General features: G+C 40.3%; 1 protein-coding gene across 5 annotated transcripts in view; it reads right to left on the reverse strand.

The window, feature by feature from the left end:
- The window catches only part of NLGN4X (neuroligin 4, X-linked), a 395,302-nt gene that overhangs the window by 148,952 nt on the left and 222,473 nt on the right, over positions 1-23,877 (reverse strand). For 4 of the 5 annotated variants that reach the window (XM_019525190.1, XM_019525188.1, XM_019525189.1 and 1 more), the window contains 2 exons: positions 11,267-11,326; positions 8,238-8,390 (listed from right to left, as the gene is read on the reverse strand). In XM_019525190.1, coding sequence (XP_019380735.1) covers positions 8,238-8,390; positions 11,267-11,326 — 213 coding nt within the window. The remainder of the gene's footprint in view (positions 1-8,237; positions 8,391-11,266; positions 11,327-23,877) is intronic. The other variant, XM_019525191.1, reaches the window with a different exon arrangement.

The raw sequence follows: 23,877 nt of genomic DNA on the forward strand, positions 1-23,877 counted from the left end.
TGGGGGGGGGGGGAGCCACTTTAATTAAAGCACTCACCATGTCTTGTGTATTAAGCATCCTGCATTTCAACTAAATCTTGTTCAATGAGTTTTAGTTAAAGCGCCCCCACTGCCATTTTGAACTGTGGGGACACGGAATACATGTGGCGCCAAGATTTTAATTAGAATGCTCCAGCACACTCATTTAAGTAGGTGTTGGGCATGTGTATAGCTGCCCTATATTCCTTTGCATGTCCTTTCTTTTCCAGCAGTCTACACCGCCTGGCTGTGTAAACCTGCTCACATACACTAAGCATGCATGGTAGGGCCATGCACTGGCTAACCATTTACACCTGAGTCTTGAAGAAGGACAGGGGAGAAAACTTCTGATGTTTTAACAATACTTGAGGGGCTGCAGGCACTCATCAAGGAAGCTGGTTAAGGGATGAGAATCTGGCTTTTTAACTTGCTTACATCAGGCATTATTCAGCACTCCTATTGAATTTGTCTTCAAGAGCAGCTGCAGGAGGAAGCCAGGAAGAAGAAAGCAAGCCAGAGGATATGTGATCCAGATAGCTGTTTGCTTTGAAGGGAATAAGGTCTGGGTACTGGTCTGTATCCTTGCTCCTACTAGAGCTCAATTTTCTGGACTTTTTTACACTGCCGTATATTCATTTTATTCAATGACTGTAAAATGTAAGGAACAGTGGTCCAGCCTCAAAAGGGGTACCAACCCACTACTATTACCTGACCTGTGGTATGGTAGTTAGAGCATTATGCTGAGAAGTCACAGAAATGCAGGTTCAAGACAGTAAGATGCTCTCACAAATTTGTGTCGCAAGATTCCTGGGCGAGAACCCTAACCATTCAGCTAGTGAGCTAAACCACAGAAGGCCTTGGCCAGAGTCTAATACCTACTAGTCATGGTTCTCTGGCTGCCTACATTTCTGGGATGTAGACACAAATAAGTGTTCAGAATGGATATGCATACACACTTGTGTAAGTGTGTGGCCAATGTGCAGCCTACTGCACATAGTCTATGTGTATTCAGGCTGCAAGAATCACTACCTGCAAATCAGTGTTTTTGGCACTTATATGACTAAAAAGCTGTCATTTAAGTGGAGAAAGGGCAAAAGAAGTTCACCTTTATTGTGTATGATCTAAAGAAGGGGTGTCAAATTCACTTGGGGAACTGGTCTGGTTGTGATCTGTGAGGTTCCTTGTAGGCTGAATTTAGCTCAGTGCAGGGTGGTGGTGGCTATGATTACCACATTCGCAGCATTTGCAAAAGCATTTGCAGGTCTGGAGGCAACATGGGGTCTGATGGTGATGGGCCTAGAGCTCTGGCAGTGATAGGAAGGGGCTGGCAGTGTCAGGGATCCAGAAGCATGACAAGGGTCTGGGGGTGTCCACAGCAATGAGCTAAGACTGCCACCAACAGCTATGGCCAGTGGGGACAAATGGCTCCATATCCAGTGACAGGCCATGCATCCCAACTTCTGGTGGTACACCAGTAGGCCAGCAAAACAGGTAGAAAGGTTCTGTGGGTCATACCTGGCCCACAGGCCATATGTTTGGCAGCTCTGACTATTTGAAATAAAATAATTTTCACAAAGGGGTAGGTTGGACCTAATATCTGAGCACTGCAAATGTTACATACCAAAAGGAGCATTAGAATTCATTATTTCAAACTCTGGTCATTTATCATTTATACTATCAGGAATTTTGTTAGATTCTGGCTTCAAAAAAACCCTATTTCATATTCCTAAAATTCCAAAAAAGCTTTTGCTCTTAACAAGTCAGTCTTTTGTGCAAACATCAACTTCGTCTTCTATACTGTCTTTTGTGAAGAGTGCTGAATGAATGTTTTCCAGCTGCATAAACCATTGCATATACCATCTCTAAATGAAACACCATAACAGTGTGTATAATAGTTCTTCATTTTGTGAATGGAAAGCCCCACTTTGGGCTTCACCAAACCTCATTTATACTGTTACACAAGCTGGTCTAGTGCTTAATATATGCATAAGCCATTTCAGGTCATACCACAGGAAAACAATAACAATAATAATCCCCGTTCTGTATATTTCCATTCCTTAAAACACTGAAAACAAGAACTGAACATGAAAAGTTGTAGCTAAGGGAGATGCTGTTTCTTACCTGAGCAAAGTATTTAGATTAAGCATGAGAGGGACCAACTATAATGAATATAGCAGAATACAATGTAGTGAATCTTATCATTCAACCTCCTCCTCATTCTCTGCCCTGTCTGTCTCCTCAATTCCCCAGAAATGCCATTGATATAAAAGAGATGAAGCAAAGCTCTGGCACAGCACCATTCTACTTCTTTTTCCTAATCTACTAGCCAAACTGATGTTGTCAAAGGTTATGGAGACCCATACCTGTAAGGACAGCAGATGTTGTGTTCCATGTGTTACAGTGTTTTAACGCTAGATGAAGCAATGTTAAAACTGCAGTGGTTTTACTATATTTCTATCGTTCCCAGTTTGTCCACATGTAACAGTTAAAACAGAACAGCTGCTGCCTTTCTGCAATGTTTCCCTTTTGAAAAGGTTTCAAATGTATGCCTGTTCATACTCTAAGTGATGTGAAATTATGAAGGCAATAGTCCTACTAACTCAAAGTAGAAGCAAAAAGATTAATTGACAGCCATAACACTAAATATGTTTTTTTGTTTCTAGGTCCTTCTTTTTGGAGTAGATTTTGACAAGCCCAATCCTGACCTCAGAAGGCAGAAATATCCTTCTAACCCACACCATAGCTATATTAGGAGTATTCATCGAGAGAGAGAGAAACAAGTAGCAGTAATGATCCCTGCCTCTGTAAGTTGTTTTATCCCAATCACTGTATTTGTTGGGCAAATAAGCTTTCAGGTGTGCCTTTTGGCAATACAAGCATTGAGCATGAGCACTCCATTTATGTAATAAGTAGAAAAATACAGAGAAAACGATAAGCAGACTGCAGGATCTGGAAGACATGAACTATCTTTCCCATCGTCATGGTATCTTCTAGCACTCTCTTGACTATATTACTTGAAATCCAAGGCCCAAAGGCTGGGTCTTTTCCTCAGATCATGAAATGTTTATGAAGTGGCAGTATGACCAAAATATGTCATAAGCCAGTCTCATCATTTTTAAAAGCTGTGGTTACCACACAGAAATCTATGAATGAGGCAGAGACATAATTAGCTGTTAGTCTCAAGTTAGGCAGAATGCAGGGTAGATATGCACCTTATAAACTAACTGAATCAGAGATGCATAAGTTTTTGGGGGAAAAGATCTCACTTCATCCTCTATGAAAGAGCATGCAGAGTAGGATATCAAACAGAGTCAGGGGGAAGTGCTGAGAGAGGCCATAACAAAGTGAATGAAAACTAAGTGGCCTTAAGCAAAAGTTCCTTTAAGTAATATATAAGATTGTAAGTATGTAAAATCCTTTTTGATCTGCAGAATCCTTTTCTCACAAAGATGATCAGATAATATGGTTCCTAAATGTCTTCATTTGTCTTACTTTATGAAAAATAAGGTTTAAAAGCATGGTTTCCTAAAAACACATTGTCTCTAAAGTAGCCTGTGATGGGGAGCAAGGAGCCCAATGGACCTCAGGCAGTAAATCTCAGCTGGATTAGAGTGGTTCAAAGCTGGGGGCAGGCTCAGCCCAGACACAGACTTAACCCCAGAACCCACTTCTGCTTCCTCGAGGTCACCTCCCTATGAAATAATAGCATCAATGTGTGGCGAGTGAGATTACTGAGTGGGGAAACCCTGAGAGGCCAGAGAAAGTAACAAGGTAGGGTCCAGGCGGCAGCCAGGAGAGGAGACTTTGCCACTCCAGCGCTGGCAACATAAGAAAATGTAACTTGTGCAGTATTTAGCCCTACTATTGATGCTCAGTCTGTGTATTCGAGCTTGTTCGGTTTATGCATAAAGCGAAAGCCAAAAATGGAATGATAAATGGCTAGAAAATGGCCACCTAGATTCACAAAGGCCAACAGAATTCTGCCCTTAGGTCTTAGTAAGCCCTTTGGGAGATTAAAGAAAAAAAAATCTTTATATATATAGATAGATATAGATCTATATCTATATCTATCTATATACACACACACACACACACACATTTAATCTCCACCTTTGTTTTATTAATGAACATATATTCCATATGTGGTTATTTACTCAAAGATAGATGGTTTATCTTTTTTGTTTCTTCCTCACTGAGACTTACTCAGAATTCTCAGGACTTGGTATGGCAAGTACAAGTTGTTCCTTTTGAAGGCTACACTCACATTTTTCAAAGGCACAAAGAGAAAAGGGGAAAGCAAGCATCCAATATTGAAGCAAGTCTACTATGATTTTTTTTTTTTACCAGTTTGCTATATACATATTGTGAATACTCCTTTGGCCCCTTTTATTCACACACAGGCTTTTTGTAAGCAAAGACAAACTCTTTCCCAGATCAGTCTTTATACTGGCTGAATTTGAGAAACAATATTTAAGTTGCAATATAAAATTCATTTTTTGCAATCCTCCTAAATTCCTCACAGATAATAACTTTAGTCTGTTGTATGCCAAATTCTTCCTTTAAATGAAAAAAAGAAATGTATTAGTTGTCTATGAACCAGAATCACAAAGCAGAACACCTCCTCTCATCTTTCTCCCTGTCTCTCTCTCTGTATGAATCAAGAAAACAAGATACTGCCAGGATTTATAAAGGCAAACCTGGCACACACTTCTCAATCTTTTGCCTGAGGTATCACAATGGGAAAAGCACCAATTTAAAAAAAAATGTTCATTGATCATCTGTCCCCTTCATTAGCTTAAACTGGAAGAGCAGAATGCAAAGCTTTTCAGAAGCAGCTTCACAGTAACTTATACTTTCTCACAAAAAACACACTATCTACATCTAGAAGTGTAGTTTGCATCCCCTCTGCACACATGCATATGAAGACAGCACTGAATCCCTGTGTTTATGCACACAATTTGTACCCTTAGGTATAAATTCCACATATTAGGCATCTAAATGGCACGTAGGCATCAAAGTATAAATCAATTGCATCTTGTTTCATTGCCTGGAAGACAAAAAAAAACCCTCTGGGGTTTCTACTTTTTAAAAATGACTTCATTTTAGTCTTAAAGCTAAGTTCTAAAAGAAGAGGAACTGCCTACATTTTGCAAAAATGAATTTTCAGGAACTCAAGGGGCACACCTGACAAGCATGCATGTGCAGGGACATGCATCTACCAGAGGTCAAATATCAGCAGTACAAATGTGTTAGGGACATATTAGTGCTGCTGCTATTTGTCACTGGACCTGTTCCTGCATGTGTGCTCTGGCACATGCAAAGTGACCCAGGTATGTCACCTGTGCTGGCATCAGAAAGCGTTACCTGGAGTCCTGGGGGCCTCCTGGGGCAGCAGTGGTGCCAAGCTGGCCCATGAGATCCTGGCCAAGAGCCAAAGTGTGGCTCTGGCTGGCTAGGCTCCAGTTTCTGGCAGTTCACACTGCTGCCAAGGGCACTGCTCTATTTTTTTCATCAGTGTTTTCTTTTTTTTTACACTGGGATCTACCAGTGTAAAAAATAACCCCACCATGCTGCAGATTAGCAGTGACGTGAATGCTTGCACATGTGCTATGTGCGGTTTGTGGTGCTTCAAACTGCTTTGAGGCACCGCAAACCACATGTGCACTAGGGATGTGCCCAAGCAGCATGGACATGTAGGCCACATTTATGCCTCCTTAGAAGCCTGCTCCAGCCAGTGTGGATTTGCTTAGGCCCCCCACTAGGTGCTGCCTTCAGGCATTGCAGAAACCCCAAGACCATCCTCCCTACTGTATTTCTGGGGCTGGAGTGTGCAAACAGCTAGATGGTGCATGTTTGGGAGCAGTCCCACTGACAGGCTACTTTCATGGTGTAGACATCTACTTTGATGTTTAAATACTAGTTGAAATAAATGTTGTGCTTCTGTGAAGCCTTAATTCATAGCTTTAAATTTTAGAGGTGTTTTAAAAAATAAATACTCCGTTATATTTCAAATCATATAACAGCTATATTGGGAGCTTACGTTATTTCAAATAGCTGCGGAAAGTGCTTAAACATACAAACAAATCATAAAAGTAAAATAATCTCTCTATTCAATAGAAGCACACCTAAAGAACATAACTCAACTTCCTTTTGTGCATAAAAATATATGCATGGGAAAACCCCCAAAGAGATATTCCTTTTAAAACACAATTTTAAATCTAAAAATATCATTGTGCCTTACCTGGTATGCCAAAAGTGCTGGATATATATTTGGGCAAGAAGTATAAATATATAGATTATATGCCACATCATTGGTATTCAAATTATTTCCCTTGATCATTGAGACAAGAGCAATGGTTTGTCTCTTTTTACATTAAAGAATTGAAATGAATGCATCAGGAGTACAGCATACTAAGAGACAAACAATTAGACACTAGAATCAAGGAGGAGGTAGAAAAGGGGGGGAATGGATCTAATATCATGACTCAGAGGAAAACCATTTTTTCTCAACCTTACATGTAATGTCAAAATATTTGGCAAGATACTGCTCTTGTTCTCTCCAGCAGACAGCAGAAGTAAATTCCCTGAACAAATTAACTTGTGCGCCCAGAAAAAATCATTCCTTGTTGTTTTGAAGGATCACTTATATCATTCCTTGTCACTGCAGATGTTTTTAGCTGAATCATAAATTTCACCTAAGTGCATATATTTGGTGTGACTCTGAAACTGAAACAACAAATCTCAACATAGCAGGAGTGCATGTATGGGGGTGGGGGTCTGCAAAAGGAAGCATGAAGGAGGAAGACCCTTGGGAAGGCAGCTTTATAATAGAGGGTCTCCTGTGCACCCTATCCCCCAAAATCAATGACATGGTCCTAGTACGGATAAATTTTATTTCTTTGATTAATTCTCCCCTTCTTCATATATTAAATGGAGAAGAGACTATATACTATTCTCTCCATTCTAGAAGTTATAGAGGACCATGGAAAACTGAGATGTTAGAGAAGCCTTGACACTGCCCTGAATTGCACCAAGGGCTGATCAGGGTCATGCACAGCCCAGCACATGAGCAGAATAAGGGGGACTCAAAACAACTGTTTCCAGCCACACAAGGGTCAGATAACTCAGAATCAGGCCCATGAGGGGCAGAATCCAGAATGCCCCCAGGTTCCAAAGAAGCGGTCATCACCCCCTTGAAGAGGTACAGCCCAATCACACATGGAGCAACAGGACAGAAAGGGATAAATATGATGCGAATCATGTCTGAAAACCAAAGCCAAGACACTTCCAGCACTTCCTTCCCTCCATCCATTGCATAGTTAGAAGACAGGGGGAGGGACATAACCAGGGATCCTGATTTTCTCTGATAAAAAAAAAACCCTCAATTTTCAGATTAAAAAAAGTAACCCTAAACTACATTTTTCCATGATTAAAATGAAATGCCACATATATATAAAATCATGGAAAAATGTGGATTTGGGGGGAAATGTGGATTTGGGGTTACTCTTTTGAATCAGAAAACTGGGGATTTTTTTTTATCAGAGAAAAACAGGATCCCTGGACATAACACTTCCTCCAGTTGGCACAGAGGAACAAATGAGACTGATTTATTTATGGGCTTCCTATACATGGGAGAGTAGTGGTCGGGGGGGAAAGCTGCATTATAAACTTTCATCTTGCACCACTCTCCCTTCTCACAAGGGTCTGTGGGCTGCAGAGACCTGGCCCCTCAGCATCATTCTTCAACCCCTCCATGGTGCAAGATTATTTACTAGCACAAGCTGTCATGGGGCACTGGGCACCGGGAAATTACTATTTAGAACCTTGGTTAAGTCACTTAGTCAAAATAAATGAGGTTCTGATGAAAATTCTAAAATTGGGAATAGAGTTATTAAAAAGTCAAGTCAGTTTTAAGGTGAAGACAACTGTCAACAGAAGACTCAAAACTGTTCAGGTACCAAAATCTCCATAAAATATCCAAAGGGATTCAGACTTAAATCTATACAGGCAATATAATTAAAATGGGAGCTATTTGCCCACAAGAATATTCTATTTTATGAGACAAAATTGGTCCAAGTGCTCTTAAAAGGAGTTGAGATCAATCCATAGATGCACTCAGCAATAAAACACATCCATCAAATTATGTAGTTTAATGGAAATCCATTTAATCACTGTAATGTAAGTTTGTTGCTTTTCTGTTTAAGAAATGAGTCACTTACCTAAAACCCCTAGCCTGTAGTTGAGGGTAATAACGATGACATTTCCATAGCTTGCTAGAATGCTCCCATCAATCATGTTGCCAGTACCCTCCATGTAGGATCCCCCATGGATGTAGACCATAACTGGTTTCTTGCTGTTCTGGTCATGAATGTCTGAAAAAAGCCAAGTAGGGAAAACACAATAAAGTAATAACAAATATTGAAAAAAAAAATGGCTGTTGTTGTGCTTTACAAAAATGTTAACAACGCTTGTTTCTTTCCCCCCCTTATTTTCCATTTCATCACCATCTGTTTAGTCAGGTAATTCTCCTCCCTGTTTTTTCAGTAAAGACACCACTTGCTCAATGGGTTTGTTGGTTTAATTATTCTTTTGATGTGTGTTTGTTACTTCCAAATACAATGTCATTCAAAATGTTCTTTGAACAATGGGAATACTTAACAGGTAATAAGAAATTTGGTTGTAGGGTGCATGAGGAGCCTAAAGAAAAAAAATGGCAGAATAACTGGGATCATTATTAGAATATTTTTAACATAAAATTCTAGGCAAACCAGAAAAAAAATACATTGAAATATAAAATAAAATCATTATTTCAAGTCTTTCCATTTCCCCAGCAACTGGGAGAAACAGCTTTGCAGAAAATATAAATCCATGTGTCTCATTTCAGTAGCATGCAACATGTCAACATTTTTTCCTGATAAAAGCTGAGCATAGCAAACTATCACCTCTTTGAACCTGTCTCAGGGTCAATATACTATATCTTGAATTCATCATCAACATTCTATGGCCAAATCAAATTAAGTCTTTAGTGTCATTTATCACAATAAGGTCAAGAGGAATTTTATGTAAGGTGTTTAGGAATCAGATTAGACCTCATGGGTTCTGGATTAGATTCTTAGGTCTGCCTAGGATTAGGACATATGTCTGTCATGGCTTTTCACTGGTTTTGAAGAGCTCTGGGTGCCAGTTTATTGAATAAAGGAGAAAATAATACTCCCAGAATTCATAGTGGCTTATGAAGATACTTTCTTAGTGATTGGGAGGTACTCAGAGACTAAGGTAGTGAAGGATAACACTTATATGAGGTTGCAGTTATGCCAGTTATGATAATAACAATCTCTTTATTTGTTGAGGTGTATCTCTATGAAGAACTGCATATCAGATAAGACATTAACCAATGATTTAATTTCAAACATCCTTACTTGGAGATAAATTACTATTTTCTTTTTTTATATAGTCACTGAAAAAGAAATACCTATAAGGATAGCCACTTAACCATACCACATCAAGAAATCTTATAAGAGTAAAGTCTTTTATCTATTATATGGGTATTAGGAAAATAAATTATGCACAGTTGTATTTGTAGGACCTAACCGTCTTTTCCTAGTGTAGTCAAAATTCTCAAGAATATCAGTTAAAATTTAATATGTACGAGGAATCAAAGCTCAGATTAGCCTGGAAATACAATTTATGCTAAAATGATTCATATTATCCAACAAGCATAAAACCTGATAAAATAATTTGTTTTATTTAATCTTTACTTATCAGGTGCTTCCTAGGCCCTGATACTGCACTATTTAAGTCATAATTTTCTATTTAACTTTTAAAACAACTCCTCTTTTAATTTTTAATTGAATTTTTTAATTATAGTATCTTGTACAACAAGTGATGATACTATCAGTTAAAAACGGATTTCTAGAGAAGGGTTTATTCAAACGATAGGTAAAGCTGCTCTTTGAGTACTGCATACAGTGCTTTTTGCCTAAGGGGAAAAAATATTATAACAATGAAGAAAGTATAGTGGAGGGAACAGTGTGATACAAGGACCAGAGACTTTTTGTTCCTATACTTTGAAAACTTAGAGCAGCTGTAGTAGGTCTGAACCCCCTAGAAAAGACTAGATTAAGGGGTTATCGCCTTGGGGTATACATTATTCTACAGAAAACAGAGAAGGCAAATCTTGCAAAATTATTTTAGCTAGTGTCAGATACAAAGCCACAGGAGGAAGATGAACTAACACTTAGAAATTGCCAAGCATAAGGTAAATTTGAGCTAAATTTCTCTGCTCTCAGAATTCTTGGCGATGAACGATAAACTATCAGTGGCATTAATATAAATGACTAATTGGGAAAGACATTGCTGTTCTTGGTTTGTTTGTTTTTTAATCTGATGTCTATAAAAAAACTGATTTTCAATTTAATTGTTAAGTAAGAAACAAAGATAAGCATAGAGAGAGATGTCATACATGATCCTTCCTCCTCCCACAAATTTAAAAGATTCTAAAATGCTTCTGTGTCAAAGAAAGAAACAATGTGTTTCCTTGTCAAACTTTTAAGGTATTTTATGTTGAACTTTAACATTTCCTCTCAGGAGAGCTGATCCAACTCTAACAGAAGTCAATGAAAAGATTGCCATTGATTTCAATGAGAGCAGGGTCAAATCTACATTTAATATGACTGAAATACTGGGTGGTTAAAGAAGAAAACAATGCAGCAGCACCAACAAGCTCCCTTTATTTTTGTGTCCTAGAAATAAATCATGTATTGTGAGAAGAAAATGAAGCAAAAATGTCAAAGATGAGGTACAAAACAACTGCATCCACCAGACAGTATGTGCGTTGTGAGGGAGAAAACGTGGGATATTTCATGAATTTAATGTGAACAAAATGTAAAAGGGGAAAGAAAAAGAACGGAAAGGGAATACATGCATGTTTTTAAATTCTATTTTCACACCCTATCAGGGCAAGAGGGGGGAAAATGGTTGTAAATAATATTTATGTTACTTCACATATATTTAGGGATAATCTTTACACTTATCTTACAAGGTAACTGCAGTCATCTATATGCTAATTTGGCTTTAAAAAAGAAAAGAAAAAGGAAAAATGAAAGTAGTTTTCTAACAAGAAGAAAATAAAAAGCACTCTAAAGTGTGCTTTGTCAAATAAGGGGGGAGCTCATTTAAATAATGTTAATAATAAAAAAAAAGTTTATGTTCATGCATCAGGGTGGAGCTTTGATAAAACAAAAAATACCTTCATCTTCACCACGATCATTACTGGTTATATCATCTGCGCTTTTCTTTGTGTTGGCTCCTGGGGTCATAGTGAGGTAGAGAATAAAGGGAAAAAAGAGAATTCAAAAACAGCAGGTTCTCAAAAATTAAAAAAAGAAAAAGAAAAAAATGTAACCCAAGAAGTCAAAATCTGTTACATTTTACTTTGAAAAACAAAAAGATGCAAGCTGCACAAAAACATAAAACGTCAAGAAGAATAAATTCAAAATATTATTTGAAAAAATATATATTCTAGTATATTCTGAGACTATGTAGTTATATAGTTAGAAGTGATTGCTGCCAAAATCAAAATAATTGTGCTATTAAAAAGTAATACTACAAACAAAAATAACAACACTGTTAAAATCCACCAAATTATTTATTTAAAAGAAATGCAGGCATGGTCTTATTTATTTATTTCTCTTATCTTTTAAAACTGTCATCTTTAATAACAATCTGAAAAGATTTGTCGTTTTGTCAGTCATTCTGGTTAAGGATTTGTTAAATATTAGCCACAACCGTAATTTAAGATGGAATCAGTGAAAAGAAGATAATGAACAAGTTAAACACAACAATTTGGGACAGAAACAAACCAGTCCACTCTTTTATAGTTTAATCCTGTTTCCTGTTTATGAGTTAAAGGAAATTAAAAGCATCAAATTTAAGGAGGAGAAATAGATGTTGCAACAGTGCCACATATGAGACCATCCACAAAATAGTCATGACTTGTATGAAAACATGCTTTATTCAGCCTGGAAATAAAAGGAAAATTATTACTTACCATGATAATAAAACCATAATTATTTACCACAAAAATACTTATTAAAGAATAAAGTCACAAGACGGTATTTGTCATATAAGTCTAAAATATATTTTACAGATACACACACACCCCCTCACACACACATGCTTATTCTGTTCCTCTAGTAGGGAGAGGCAATACACAGTGCAAATAGCATTAAAGCCATCTTCTTCTCTGACAATAAATAGAAATATTAACTTAATATGGCATAAATCAATTTTACTACTGCTCAGGCAATCATGTAATGCTAACCATGAAGCAAACAATGTATTGTTATATGAACTGGTATTTGTCAGAAATTAAAATAAGTGTGGGAAGACCATTTTGTTCGCAACCAGTTAGAGTTAAAATGTGTCTTCAAAATATGAGTAATAATGGGTTAGATCACCAAGTTGACTGTATCTCTTCATTATCTTTTCTGGTTATTATATTTTCCATTTTGATGGAACTAAATGCTTTGCTCATGCATATATGTTGTGATTTGGAATAAAACCATATTTTCTAACTTACATCAGGTTTACATTTGACTCAATTCTGCTTTCATCAAAGACAATGGCAAAGCTTTTGCTGATTTGAATTAATACACATTTCTGTTTAACTGTGACCCAATACTGTTGGTTTCCATGCTGACATTTTAATCACTTAAATATTTTTAGGCACCTAGTGAGATTTCTTTCCCAAAAAACATTAAATGGGGTTGAACTGAATATGGAATCTGTTCCATTCTTACATGTAGTATGGACATCTGAACATGTGAGGTCTTTTTTTCAATAGAAAATACTTATTTTCTTTTTCTTTCACTTTTCTAGTGAAAGAATGAAAAATGAAACCCCCTGTTCCCCCTCCCCCACCCCTACTGGCCCTACTGCCTCCTCTCCAAATTAAACAGAAAGTGTTCTCATACAACAGAATGCTTATTGTACAAAAGAATAGAAAGTCATCCAAATGTGCTAATTATAATTAAAGTGTGCCCCATCTATTATTTGGCTAATGCACTACTATTTCAATTGTTTGAATGTTGAACCCAGAAATATTCTAATAGAAAAAAATAGATGCATATTTTAACACTAAGGTTTGTTAGTTACTGGAAAAACAAGCAAATAAGCAAAGTAGAGATAGCAGTAGGGTGGCCCAGACAGACACTTCCAGTCCTTCACGTCTATGTTCTTATTTCTTCAGATCAACACTGGATGCCTTTTGGGAGATATGCTCCTATATTGGTCTCAAAAGAGAGGTAACTGGGTAAAAGATATGAGGTAAAACTAGGCAGTGTAATATATTGGGTGGGTCTCTGATCTGAAACTATTATCAAGAAACAACAACGTAAAAGTTTTGTAGAATTTATGTTCCACAGATATTTTGGGTGATCTTATGCAAATCGGATTCAGGCAGAAAAAGATTCATTCTCTTTCCTAATGTAACAGCTTAACAGTTCCTGGGCTGCAAGCTTGGTGGACACGCCATGTTTGAGACCTTTTGCAGAAAGGGTGGCAAATGCTTGCACCAGGTGCCCTGGCTTTTCCAAGGTGGAAAGTATGCCGTGCACCATGCATATGTTTTATTGGAACTTTTGCACTGTGACCAGAGCTGCCGCTGCAAACTGTGGGCTTTAATTGGCTGTGCTTGCACCATAAAACAACCGAAATGCAGGAAAAGAGTAAGAGGAGGATCCGCTTCCAGCCTGGACAAAGAGGGGGCAGAGATGCAGCACCCCTACCACTGGAACAGGTACTGAAACTTGCCCTGGGAGCTGATACCGGGATGAGGGAGAGCCTGTGCTCATAAGGAGCTGTTTTGCTGTGCAGCTTTACAACACAGGGAAAGGGAGTGGTCAGCCACAGCTGGTAGGCTGTCCAGGAGCTGGGAGAAACTGCCAGGTCAGAACCCGCTCATAATGTGAGGGAGCGCCGTCTGAGCCAGGAGGGCTCAGAGCTGCAGGAACAGAGGACCTACTGTGGGCACAAAATCCCTGTGCTGGACTGTAAGTGTTGGGAGGCGAGATGGCCTTAGAGGAGGAACGGATGAGGAAGCGTAAACCTCGGGGGGGTGAGGAGACACTTAACCCCACAATGTATGCAAGCAGTTTATTTTCAGGAGAGACAAGAGAAAGCAATTTGCCCGCACCACCAGACTGGAGGTTTCGGGTATGAAAGTCAGTCTGAAGAAGGGAGTTCAGAGCCTCAGGGGTTACAGGAGCCTCATCCACACTATCTAGTGGCAGATCATAGCAACAATGGTATTGCAATTTATTGCAAGAGGAGTGGGTTGTAATCCTAGGGCAACTGTGTTTTAAAGGTTGTAACCTGGTGAAGGTAATTATCGATGGAGTTTGCTGTAAGTGGGATCACTCATTGTATTGAACTAATCACTTAATGTTGCATTTGTAGATAGCACTCAGATTGTCAGTTTTATTATTAACTATTGATAATATAGATATATTTCTTTTGATTAATAATTTCTTTTTTGTATATAGTTGTGTATAATAAAGAAACCCATTTGTTCAATGGGCTTGAAGTAGATTTTTGGGTGGTGAGGTTGAGGGACACACCCCTTCACGGGACATCTCAGTCAGAAGACCTGCCTGAGGGAGATCCCAGGGCTACTGGCATCTTGAGGATCCAGAATCCAGAATATCGCCTGGCCTAGTGGGCTGGTGAAGGTCACACTTACGTTACCTTTGTGGTAAAAAAGGAGAGAAACAGAAATCCACATATATTGCAATTGCCAATGCCAAAGTTGAAGATCAAGAAAACCAACCTGGACATACTGGCCGTGTGTAGACAAAACAAGGCATGTGTGCATGACACTTTAAAGTGGGCTAAATGTTTTTGCACTACTTTAATGGTGTCGGTCTTTGTATGCCTCATCAGTGTATTGTGCATTAATTTCAGCTGCTGTAGGAAATTCGGCGGCATAATATGCCTTAAATGACTTGGGGCGCAGCAAACAAAAACTGCTTCAAGGAGGTTTAGTTTTCTGCCCCTACAGTTGTGGAGAGAAGCACTGGGCTCTGTGCAGCTTCACGCCTCTGCAGGAACCCCTGTGGGCAGCCTGGCAGTAGCCCGGGAAAGCAGGCTCTGCCCAATCAAAGTGGTGAACCTGATCTCCCCCTCGGAGCCTGCCTGCCTGCCTGAGCTGTGCAGGGGCCTGGTGCTTCTCTCCATGCTGCAGTGCACCCCAGGACCCCCTGATCCAGGTGCCTACAGGCAACTGCTGCTGTGGAGGGAAGCACCAGCCCCCTCCCTCTCCGTCCCCACAGCCCAGGGACTGCTCCACCTGCCAGCAGCTCGCCCTCCCTGCCAGAGAAGCACATATGACACAAGCGTTTCATAATTTGTACGGTCGGAAGGGACCTGAGCAGATCATCAAGTCTGACCCCCTGCCATGACAGGAAAGAGTACTGGGGTCAAATGACCCCAGCAAGGTGTTCATATAGCCCTGTCTTAAAGACCCCCAGGGTAGGAGCCAGCACCACTTCGCTTGGAAGTTGGTTTCAGATCTTAGCCGCCCTGACAGTGAAGTAGCGCCTCCTGATATCTAGCCTGAATCTACCCTCTGCCAGCTTGTGACCATTATTTCTAGTCACACCTGGTAGTGCTTGGGGGAACAGGGACTCCCCCAGTGCCTGCTGGTCCCCTATGACTGGTTTGTAACAGGCCACTAGATGCCCCCTCAGCCTTCTCTTGTGGAGGCTGAACAGGTTCAGATCCCTTAGCCTCTCCTCGTAGGGCCTGCCCTGCTGCCCCCTGATCATGCCAGTGGCCCTCCTCTGGACCCTCTCCACGTTGTCCACATCCCTCTTGAAGTGCAGTGCCCAGAACTGGATGCAGTACTCCAGCTGCGGCCTGATCAGTGCCGCAAAGAGGGGGAGGATCACCTCCTTGAACCTGCTTGAGATGCATCTGTGGATTCATGACAAGTTATGGTTGGCCTTCCTGACTGCATCCCCACACTGCCGGCCCATGTTCGTCTTGGCATCAATGATGACCCCAAGATCCTTTTCTGCTTCTGCACTGATGAGTAGGGAGTTCCCCAGCCTGTAGGTATGCTGCTGGTTCTTCCTCCCCCGGTTCTTCCTCCCATAACCCCCCACATCTTAGTGTCATTAGCAAATTTGAACAGGGTGCTTTTTACCCCCTCGCCCAAGTCACTGATGAAGATGTTGAACAGTGGGGGCCCGAGGACTGAGCCCTATGGAATCCCACTTCCCACATCCCTCCAGGTCGAGAATAGCCCATCCACCACCACTTTCTGGATGTGGCGCTCCAGCCAGTTAGCAATCCATTTGACGGTGTAGGTGTCGACACGACAGTCCCCCACAGGTTTAATCAGACCTAAATTGAAGTGGTGTTTTTTAAAACCCACTGCTTCAGTTTAGGGCCCCCGTTTTGTCTATGCATGCCCACTAATGTTAGACTTCCCCAAAGGATGTTTTCTCCCATATACGACAATAGATAGAAATCAACTTACAAATCTGATATACAAACCTCAGGAAATTGTTCTTATGTCACTCAAAAAGTACAAAAAAATAGTTACTAATAAAAATACTTCCTGAGGATTTCTAATGCCATGTGCAACATTCAGACTATCATTCATTCTTTTGGGTGCTTTGAATGAAGTGGGAAATAGATGAGGCTAATTTCCCCTCACTCATATAATCACTCACATTCTACCTAAATGAACAATAGACTCAGCCAAAGGATAACAATGTGACTCTGAAGGGAAAAAAATTTCTTTGATTCAGTATTACCCAGAATGGAGTCAACTGTGATAGCTCAGGATGCAGTAGCATGATGAGTCACATTTTGTACCTGGTAGATGTGTGATGGATTTGGTAAGTTTTGTTAATTTTTCTTACATTAATGAATGAGCTAGACTTGCTCAGACAATGCTATCGAATCTTTCTTTTCAGATATTTTCAGGAAAATCCCAGGCACAAGTTGATCTGTTAGAAGATATTGTTTTCTGATACTCACATGCTAAGCAGTGCAGCATAGGAGCAGTTTGCACAGACAGGGATCCATAGTGTTTAGCATGAATACTGCATTGAGAAGCATGACATCATCTCCAGGAAAATTTGGATGGGATATACAGTATAATAACCCTTTCCCCTTCTATTTTTCAAACAACCACCCCAACTGCTGTTCTCCTAACTTCCTGAATTTTCTGAATCAATACATGTAACCCTTGTTCTTGACACAATATTAATTTATGCTAAGGAGCAGAATACTCCTAACCATGAAGAAGGAAGGAAATGCACTGCTTTGATCTGCTAGCAAGAAAATCAGCATGTAGTGAAACTTCTTTCAGAGGGCTTTAGATATGTTTTAAATTAGTCCTAAGAATACCGATGATGGCAATGATGATGGGTGCTAGTCCAGGGGCTCGCAGGAATCACAGAGGCAGGAGACAACTGTCATCTGGCTGGGGCTGGGAGATTGCTCCTTGGCCCTGGGAGCTGTCTGCTGCTGGGGCGGGTTCCAGTGGCAGAGCCCAGGCTGGGGCAATGTCCCCTTATCCCAGCAGCAGGGAGCTCCCAGACCTAGCTCCCCAACTGTGGGCTTGGGGGCACTGCGATTGTGGAGCTGGGGCTGGAAACTCCCTGCTGCTGGGTTAGGGGGACATTGTCCCTGCCTGGGCCGCAACACTGGAGCCTGCCCTGGCAGCAGGCAGCTGCCTGGGGCAGGGAACAATATCCCACCCCCTGCTACCTGGCTGACCGGAAGCAAATTTGCTTCTGGTCATCCATCTACACATGGTTTACTGTGCAGTAGCTACTTGGCAGTTAATTTGCTACTTGCATTTGCAGGTAGCAAATTAAGTGCAGAGTAGAGCAAACTACTGCTCGATGGGGAAAACATCTACACGTCACCCTATATTGCTGTAGTGATGCGCTACATCACCATACAATGAGCTACAGTGACATAGTGATCACGTGAGTCTACATGTGACTCACAGCTTCTTCGCCATAGTGGCATCCTCCCGTTTGGATGAAGTAGCAGCTAAAATTAACTGTGCACCACACACATGGCGTAGTACAGGCAGTTACTATGTCATGCTTTAGTACTTCCAAAAAAAAGTACTAAAGCTGGGCACACTAACAACATCTCCATAGGGCGATGTGTAGATGATCCCAGTAAGAGTCTGCATGTGTAGATGGTGACACTTACTGTGCAGTAATTTGCTCTACTGTGCAGTAAATTTTATCATGTAGATGTGCCCACTAACTGGTATGTTAGAGTACACCTATATTGCTTCCCCACATGGGACTTCTTAGAACACTGAGAAATAAACCTGCCCACTCACTTTGGTTCTACATGCATCCAAAACTAACAGACGGAGTACCTATCTGAGGGGTCCTGAGCATGTCACAAAGCTGCGCTTATGTTCTCCAGGGGCACAGAAGTATGCTATCTATCTAATTGTTTGGCTTAGACAAACAAAGAGCAGTAATGAGTGAATATATTTCTAATCAGTGATCCTGGACTTGGCAAGGATGTGACAAAGGCAAGGTCTTAGAGTTTCTGTCTTGCAGATTTAACATGTTTGTTTCATCCCAGTCCAGAACTGAAAAAGAAGTCTTAAAAATGGTCATGCGATATGACTCTTTCTCACCCATTCTAGAGAGAGGCAATATATAAGCATAAACAGGACATATATTCTAGGAATTGGTAGGCACATTTAGGAAGACAACAAAATGAAAATTCATATTTCAGAAAGAGCCTCTTCCATGGGTTCAAGGTGTAACATATTTGACCAAATGTTGGAATTCATCATAGCTAAAGCCCTTTACAATGAATGAAATGGTTCCTTCAAGGACTGAGGATTAGACATAAGAATTTGTGCCTGTCAGAAAAAAAACCTTTATTTCTTCTGTAATTTGGAATTCTGTTGGGTCTTTCATTTTTTATTTTCCAATGTTAAAATGTTGCCACATGCTACTTATTTTAAAACACATAACTTGGAGCCTGTATTTACCTCATTCTACTCATCTACAATTATCTATGTTCAGGTTAAATTAGTTTCACAAAACAACCCGTGCCAGGCACATTTGTACTATATTTGATACACAAGCCTATGATATCTCAAGCAGCCACCTCACCTTAAGTCATTTATTAAGGTGGTTCACAATCTCCTCCACTACACATGAAAAAGTCAATAAGAGACAAAATTTAGGGGTAGGGAAGGTTGTAGCCCCTCTCAGATTTATGTACAACCTATATTAATTGTGAATAAATGCTAATTCTTCCAGCATCAAACTGCCATTTAAAACATTACAAACATGCATGTGTACACATACATTTATGTTGTGATGTAGCTGAACACCATTTCACATACATATGTGTGTGCACACATGCATGTGTGTGTGGTATATGTGCAATGGTGTTAAAGCCACTACATGAAGAAACCTCACTGCTTCCATTTCAGGAACTTTTTCTGAAACTCCTAATGGTTGAGTAATTTTCAACTATTGCCTCAACTGCCACTTTTTTTTTGAGTGATTTCTTTTAATTTAGTGGATTTGACTGAAAAAAAAAATGCTCCGTCTTTAATGCCTTATATCATTTGATTCAAATTAATTTTTGAAAAGTATTTGGTTTTCATTTTTGGTAGAAGACACCATTCAGCACAACTGTTTACTGAGTAAGTACTCAACTTAAAATAGGTCTGCTTAAGGTTCTAAAAGCTTCTAATTCACACAGCCTAATATATGACTTAGTTATCACACTTATCTTAGCAATACATCATTTAATTTGTATAGTTATTCCAATATTCTCAGGAGTGTCTAAATCCCCATCCTACAAAAGGACCACTTAGATAATATGATCTGAATCAGATCAGGGCACCACGAGTATAAATCCGTTTCCTATAACATTTCCTCAGGATTTCCACTGTATTTCCTTATTGTTTTCTCATTGTGCCTTTTTTAATAATGCTATCCTTCTTAGATTCTACTGCTAAATCAGCAGTCTAAATTGTAGTTTTCTACTTGAAGACAGTACTGTTGTTTGTATTTCCTGTAGGTGTCCGATTTACTACTTCTGCATTAGATTGTGGACTCTTTAGGACAGTTATTGTTTCTCATTTACATACTACACTAAACATATTGTTAACTGTCAGCAAATATTTAATAATTAAATGTATGTTATAAAACTTGGGACCATATTCGGACATCTCCTTTACTGATAAAGATCAGTAAGAAGGTCAGAAACATCAATATATATGCCTTAGCTTCTCATTTACATTATACAGTAAGGTCCTTGTGTTGCTATATCTATTTATGATCTAGGGAATAAGCAGGAAGCAAGCTTTTGGTAATATCTTTTATTGGACCAGTACTCATACAATACAACTCTTTTAGTTGGAAGAGATATTAGCTTTAATTTAGGCTTATTTACCAGATCTAAGGAAGGGTATTTTGTGCCTAAAAGCTAGTCTAACTTTTCTCCCAACTATATTGTTGATCCAATGAAAGACACTGACAAACACATTTTTGCTTCTCATATTTAGGTCAAGCCTGACATTAGGTCAAGCCTGACATTAAGTCAAGCCTGAAATTCTACCATTCACCCTCACAGATTACAGTTTGAGAATCATTTCTACATGACTACAAGGAAACTCAAATAAAGTCCTCTCTTTGCTGTTGTTCTCAAGCTCCAAGTCTACTAATTGGTTAATTTCATATAAAATCAGAGAATGAATTATAGGAATTAGGAAACTATATTAGGATACCTAATAGCCATGTTCTCTTTCTCTGAGCTCTCATAATCTAGATTCGTAGACAGTCTTTCAAGGTGTCATTCTGAATAATGATTTCTCTATATTTCTTTGCATAAATGCCTACATGACGCATTTTATCTTACCCAAGTCTGCAAGTAAGACGCTCTTGGTGCTACTGATGAGCTAGCTTCTAACCCTTTATCACCACCCTAAATAAAGGACCACACTGAAACAGTAGAACAGCATGTGGAATCTGTTTTTAGGAAATATCTTGGTTTAGTGCCTATGGACTTACATTTCTGAAGTAATATCTAAGCCTGTAAAAAAAAACGACAGAATTTGTCTGCATAGTTTTGGGAGAAACACTGAAAAGCTATACATATTTCCCCCCTTGTTCCATTCAATTAGTAATAAATTGTTGACTAAAACTCATTAGAAATAGGTAATAATTTCTATTCAATTAGGAAAAAATATATATTTCAAAACTTTTCATGCAGCTTTCCAGTTTTTCAAAGAAACCCAAAAACTTAACAAATATGTGTGCTTTTCTTTTCAAATAATGACAGGGGTTCCATTTTTAATTAGAAATCAGGGTTTTTTTTAAGAACCATATATTTCTGTATAAGGTTGGGCAGCTCCTTAGAGACTAACTGGTACAGAAAGGCACAAGCCTTGGCAGATGATTGCCAGTCTGCAGCCTTGAACCTGAAGCCTCTGGCAGTTCACCCAGTCTACTACCTTCACAACAGAACACTGGAAGAGACACAGGTGATGAGGACCCCCCAATCTGGGCTTAGACAAACACCTGCTCCCTCTCACCAGAGTGGCCAGTAAAGGTCAGCTGACCTCTTACCCATTGCCACATAAACCTCTAACCCAGAAGGGGAAGTATCTGGGCAACAAGGTGCAACCTTGTACCTAGACTGTTGCGCCCCTGGCTTGTGCTGTGGCTGACTCTGACGGATTCTCTGGATACCTGACCTAGCTATCCTCCTGAACTTGAACTCTGCCTGAACCTCCAGATCTTGAGGTTTTACCTAGACCTGGCCATTCATGGCCCAGCATGACAAGTTGCCTGGGTTACCACAGGTAGCAAAGGGGGCTCAGCATGGAGGCAAACTCTGTACCCAGGCCCCCACATCTGCTCAGGCCAAACCAGTTGACACAAATGGCCTTTGCTTAGCTAAAAGATAAGACCCAGTAGTTGCTCACAGAGAATCAGTCCCTATGCTCCCAGATCTACCAGATCTGCAGTGAGGTTTCCACATTTCAGTCTCCCTGCCTGGAACTTATCCATGTCTTAACCAGAGAGGTCAAAAAGTGACTGGCTGCATTTCCATGGATTCCTCATGCAATGCTGCATACTACTTGTAACCCAACCAGATCTCTACTTCTGAGACTCAGCTAGGGTGAGCCTAATGATTCATTTCCTAACAGGAGATGCTTTGAAATGGGCCACAACTTTGATGGAGCACAAGAATCTAGTCATCCAACTAGACTAGGGGTGCATTCAAGGACTTCATGATCATGTTTGGAGGTCCTCACCCAACCTGGACAATGGGTCTCTTGCTTGCTAGTCCCTGCATCGGGGGGAAGATTCTGTTATGGTGAATCCTTCTTCCACTGCTGTGAAGCGGACACCCAGTTGGGATATGAGGCAGTCCAACTCCATTACTTCTACTGGGGTCTGTTGGAGGAGGTCAAAGATGAACTGGCTCAGGTGGAAACACTCTTGGAATTTGCTGCGTATGGACCTGGCTGTCCAGATTGAGCTCCACCTCCAGGAACACAGAAAGGAAAAGAAAGAGGCCTTCTCTCTTCCAGGGCAGCACCCTACTATGGTTCCTGCCAACCCCATGCCAGGAGGCAGGGAGGATCCAATGCCCCATACCAGAGGAATGCGAACACCACCAACAGCAATGGTGGGGCCTCAAGACACAATTACACCATGGACTCCCAGAGAAGGGGGTCAAGGTAAACAAATGATTCTGGGCTTGGTGAAGGGGACACACTCAGAATTGTCCTAAGTACCCAAGTCACCCACAGAAGCTCATGGAAGCCCCAAGAATTCTTGGACCCATCTCTGAGTCCCAGGGCAGAACCACTCATTCCCCATGCTGACTGCCCTACTGGACTCTGGAGCCATGAGTGATTTCACAGATGAGAGCATGGCACAATGCTTGCAAATCCCAGTAAGGTAGTGACAGAAATCTGAACCTATAGAGACTATAGCTGGCTTGCTGCTGGCTTCAGAGCCTATGGGTGGGACACAACCACCCTCAAGATAAATATCCATGGACACAGGAAAACCATATGCTTTGAAGTCATACGATTCTGTACAACCTTCTCATAAAAAAATTGGAAAAATGTGAGCTAGATAAAACTACTATAAGGTGGGTAGATAACTGGCTCAGTAGCCACCAGCAAAGGGTAACTATTAACAAGTCCATGTCAGAATGGCAGGAGGTTTCAAGTGGAGTCTCAGAGGGGTCTTGCTGTTCAACATGTTTATTAATGATTTCGATGCTGGCATAGAAACCTTATTGAGAAAGTTTGCAGATGACATAAAACTGAGAAGGACTGTAAACACATTAGAGAGTGCAATTGCAATTCAGATGTATCTTGACAAATTGGAAAGTTGGGATAGAGCTAACAAGATGATATTCAATGTGGACCTATGCAAGGTGCTACATATTGGGAGGAATCATCAAAAACACAAATATAAAATGGGTGACACCTAGCTGGATGGCAGCACTATGGAAGTGCTGGTAGACCACAGACTCAGTATGAGTCTGCAGTGTGATGTAGCCATACAAAAGGTAAATGTGGTTTGGGATGCATCAATAGAAGCATTAGGTGTAAGACATGGGAGATGACAGTGCGTCTCTACTCGGCACTGACTAGGCCTCAGTTGGAATAACCGTATACAGTTCTGGGCTCTACATTTTAAAAAGTATGTGGAGAAGTTAGAGAGGGTCTAGAGCAGTGGTCTCCCACCTTTTTATGATGAAGATCACTTTTTAGTAGTAAAGCACACCCTAGGATCTACTGCCACCCCGTATGCCCCA

This window comes from Gavialis gangeticus, unplaced genomic scaffold (assembly GCF_001723915.1).
Source record: "Gavialis gangeticus isolate Ggan-Ray unplaced genomic scaffold, GavGan_comp1, whole genome shotgun sequence".
Taxonomy (NCBI): domain Eukaryota; kingdom Metazoa; phylum Chordata; order Crocodylia; family Gavialidae; genus Gavialis; species Gavialis gangeticus.